This window comes from Gavialis gangeticus, unplaced genomic scaffold, assembly GCF_001723915.1.
Source record: "Gavialis gangeticus isolate Ggan-Ray unplaced genomic scaffold, GavGan_comp1, whole genome shotgun sequence".
Taxonomy (NCBI): Eukaryota; Metazoa; Chordata; order Crocodylia; family Gavialidae; genus Gavialis; species Gavialis gangeticus.
The window spans coordinates 87,873,760-87,877,769 of record NW_017729031.1 but is presented as its reverse complement, the minus strand read 5'-3'; the positions used below and the strand labels follow the sequence as shown (position 1 = coordinate 87,877,769).

At 39.4% G+C, this 4,010-nt stretch overlaps 1 protein-coding gene and 1 long non-coding RNA gene across 3 annotated transcripts in view; one reads left to right on the top strand and one right to left on the bottom strand.

Annotated features, from left to right (window-relative positions):
- The window catches only part of IQCA1 (IQ motif containing with AAA domain 1), a 228,767-nt gene that overhangs the window by 173,202 nt on the left and 51,555 nt on the right, over nucleotides 1-4,010 (bottom strand). Inside the window, exon 6 of the mRNA XM_019523351.1 lies at nucleotides 1,250-1,455. Coding sequence (XP_019378896.1) covers nucleotides 1,250-1,455 — 206 coding nt within the window. The remainder of the gene's footprint in view (nucleotides 1-1,249; nucleotides 1,456-4,010) is intronic.
- The window catches only part of LOC109301949, a 98,555-nt gene that overhangs the window by 73,117 nt on the left and 21,428 nt on the right, over nucleotides 1-4,010 (top strand). Inside the window, exon 4 of one of the 2 annotated variants that reach the window (XR_002098669.1) lies at nucleotides 1,574-2,307. The exons of the other annotated variant lie outside the window; for it this stretch is intronic. This is a non-coding gene — a long non-coding RNA (uncharacterized LOC109301949). Of the gene's footprint in view, nucleotides 1-1,573; nucleotides 2,308-4,010 lie in introns of those variants that run through there. 2 annotated transcript variants of the gene reach the window in all.

Genomic DNA, 4,010 nt, shown 5'->3' with positions numbered 1-4,010 from the left:
ATATACAAGAGTAAGACTGTATTTTGAGCTATTATGCAATAGTCTCTAATCACCTCTAGATACACTATGCAAACGCACATAAATCAGGATAAAAATATATTTTTACATAAAATTAAAATAAGTTATTGTAGATGTTTGATTTTTTTTTTTAGTATATGATTTATTTTTTTTTCTGGTTTCAAGATGGCAACCCTCCTCCCAAAAGGAGTACTTCTGGGGCAAGGGGAGGGACTTTTGGTGGCAAAGGTCAAGGGCCCAGGGGCAGGACTTCTGGTCCCTTGGTAGCACCAGGAGGCAGAGCACCCATCAAGGGGCAGAGCTGCCCTTGCAGCCCTCGATAGCTCATCAAAACTCATAAAGCAGCCCTCCAGCCAAAATAATTGTCCAGCCCTCGCTTAAAGTGTAGAATTTCGTCAGCCCAGGACTACTTGTCTGAGTGAAAATTGCTCAGAGATTCTTGTGTATCAGTAGCCTGAACTTACACATATGTGCTTAACATGACAAAGGTCCACTGAAATCAAAGGACTAATGATGTAAGTAAAATGAAATGTGCTAGTGTTTGCAGAATTGAAACCGAGTGAATTTTCATTCTGGCTAGAACTGGACCTCATTGTCAGTGACTTGATAAACTGTGGCAAATCTGTATTTCTTTATCAGCTGGGAGGTTTCTCAGTACCTCACGAATCCTCTATATCAGCTGGTATGTTTTCTAAGTGAGCCTCAGGTGCTGAGTTAAAGGGTGCACCGGAAGCCAGGGTGTGAGTCAGAGTCAGGGAAGGGGTGCAGATTGGAGCAACACTGGAAAGCAGCAGGGAGTGGGAGTTGGGGGGCCAGTGCCAATTTGAGAGTTCGGCACTGTGGGAGGCAAATTCTGTGTTGCTACCTCACGTGGTAACAAGATTCAGCTGCACTGGGTAACAGCAGCAGCTGATCATTCAGATTGGCATTACCTTATACTTTGGACTTGTAGCACACTTGTCAAAAAGGTTGTACATCAGTTTTCTATATCAAGCAGGGATAACTGTTTCCTCATAACCTCTTATAAAAGTAAAAGATGAAATTAAATGTTATTTAAATACATTCTGAGTTTAATCTTTCTGGGCCTGATTCTGCCATTACTTCTGAGTAGTACCTCTGTTCCCAGTTGAACTACTGGAGAATGAGAAACTACTCACTGTAAGGAAAGTACAGTCTAGCCTTCTGGCACTAATACAGTGTCTGCAGTGGTAAATGTGTTTTTTCTTCTTACCGGCACTCAATGAACCATTGGCGTATCTGCTCTTGGAGACTTTCCTTGATATCAGGACCCTCCATTTCTCTCAAACGGTTCTTGATGGCTACCAGAGCTTTCTTGTATTCTTCGTCATGCTTCTCCTGGACCTCGCATCTTGTGGCTTCCACCCTCTGGGCTTGCATTAATGAAGCACTAATTCTATGGAAATGAGGAGGTGGGCTCTAAAAATGGAGAGAGAGAAAAATACTCAAAATAGAAGTTACAAATTAAAGAAATTTAATATAAATTGGAATGTGATGGTGATAGTGAGTATAAGCCTACGCCTTGTTTTATTTGTAGGAAATGAAAAAAAACAAAACATGCTCATAAAAAGTGGCTGGATGCATACAATAGTCTATTGTTAGTGTTTTTACATTAATTAAGAACATTGCAATGTATGAAAACAATCCATCCACCGTGGGATCCTGAGATCTCACCGAGACAGGTGAGAAGACTGCTGTTCAGAAAATGCCAACTTTATCCATGTCAGAAGGGTGCCAGAGCTTTTTTAATTGAATTTTCAAATGTTTGGACTTCCCATTGGTACTTTTTAATTAGCCGGTATTGTTTTTAATTTGTTCACTTAAAATTTTATATGCACTGTTTGGTCAGTTGTTTCCTGGTATTTTGTTGCAGCTGTGATATTTCTTTAGGAAATCTACTTCCCTTGAGTAAAAATAAATTAATAAATAAAAATACACTGCCAATAAAAATGCAGCCTTTCAAGTTTCCCATGAATTGATAACTCTGGCAAGAAGAAGGTGTCAGGCAGTAGAAAGAGATGCACATATAAACCAATAAACTCTGCTTTCTGATTGAAGTAATGTCAATATAAAAATGAAAGTCTGTTTTACTCATGCAATCGCAGAAGAACGAAAAGCAATCCAGGTGGTTAACCAAAAACGTAATTGGTTGTATTTTCTATTTTGTAGTTGCTTATAAGCTTAACATGTGTTTCTAGTTGTACATCATTAAGTATTTGATGCAACTTACTTTCCAATACAGGAAAAAATAAATACTTAGCTTTTCTCATATTTTGACGTTTTTAAAATACTTTATATCAGGTTTAGGAAAACTGAATAGAAGAATCAATGGAAAAAGGGGGTGCAGGGGGGAGCAGATACCTTCATGAATGTTTAATTCTCCTGAGTTAGTGTGAACAAAAATCTGAGTGAAAATAAATCCTACAATTCCTCCCCAAATTGGGCACATCACCAGAAACCTGATTCAAAAGCCATTGAAGAAATTCTCATTAATTTAGAGGAGTTTTAGGAACAGGTCTTAATCTCCCTAGCAGTGTGTTTCCTAATATAGTTTCAAGTGAGGGTCACAGCTCTAGCGAATATCAGTGAAGAGATACGGAGGTTTTTACTAAAGCATCAGCCAGCCTCTGTTCGATATATTTCATGTAATTTTCTTCAGTTTTGGACCAGTTTTGACAAGTACCCAGAAGAAAACCTTCCACATTCACTTTTATTTCAGAACATACATATTGTGTTTTATGGAATATCAGAGTATGCTTATAGGTCCAATTTAAGAAAGCAGCCACTTTTCCTGTATCTGCACTCTGTTGAGGTGATTTACAACAGATAAAGGAAATGGGCAAGACTACTCACAGAGCAAACAAGTATAAAAAAACTAGAAAAGCAATTTCCTGCTCCTCTTTTGGGAAGCTGTTCTGTATGTCCTGCACCTAAACCTGTTACCCCAAGACATTGTCTTCAGTCATTTTTAAAGTTCCATAGAAATTGAGCTCTTCCACTCTATAGTAGGAAGCTTCATAAAATACTCCACAATAAATATTAGTCCTAATAATTATTTACATTTTCTTCTAAGAATATTTATGTCCTTCATTACCATTAAACAAGCATCTGAGTACCTCTGTGTAGTAGGTATTTTGCTTCTTTCTCAGTACTGTTCTGTTTACAGAGCCAGAAGTGACCCCAGAACTCCTGTCTCTCAAATCCTGCTCTGACTACCAGACTAACTCTCCTTAAACAATGTCAGAAATTAAGAAAGACAAGTCTCTTCCTAGAATTTCTCCAATAGCTCCCATCAGATAGACTTGGTTGGATCCTCACTGGAGGTTATTTTATTTAGAGCCATTTTTTATTTCTCTTAGTGTTTCCAGTCCAGGATTAATGAGAAGAAGGAATCAGAAGTGTATTCAGGGATGCTTCTTGGAATGAAGGGAGCTGGTAGAAGAGAGGGGACGTAACTGTTTCTTAATGAGCAGAGAAGCATAAAGAATTGAGAAATGGAGAAGCCCACCAGCTTTTTCTGCCCTGGGCAACTTACTCAATATCTCTCTTTGTAAGGAATGATTCCCATGTTACGGCATAAACCAGCACTGCTAGGACTGAGGTTGGTCCATGGGTACACAGTAAAGCAAAAGGTGGAGGGAAACTAATACAGGATGGCTGCATCTATACATGCATTTAATTTTGGAGTAGACTAATTAGCTGCAGAAAAAAAGCATCACCATCTACATGTGCACTGGTGTTAGGCTGCACCAAACTAATTAACGCTGCAGTGAGATAGGAAATTACCCCAACAGTACTATGTTTAAATGCACGTGTAGATGCTCACCATGGGTGTAAATTGAACTCAGTCAGCCCAGGCAGCTGGGAGCCAGACTCCTCCTGCCTGCCAACCTTGTTATACAACTCCACACTTTCAGCATCCTTGTACCCCAGCCAGCCCCTCTGCCACCACCCAGAGCCTGGGGCTAACCCCC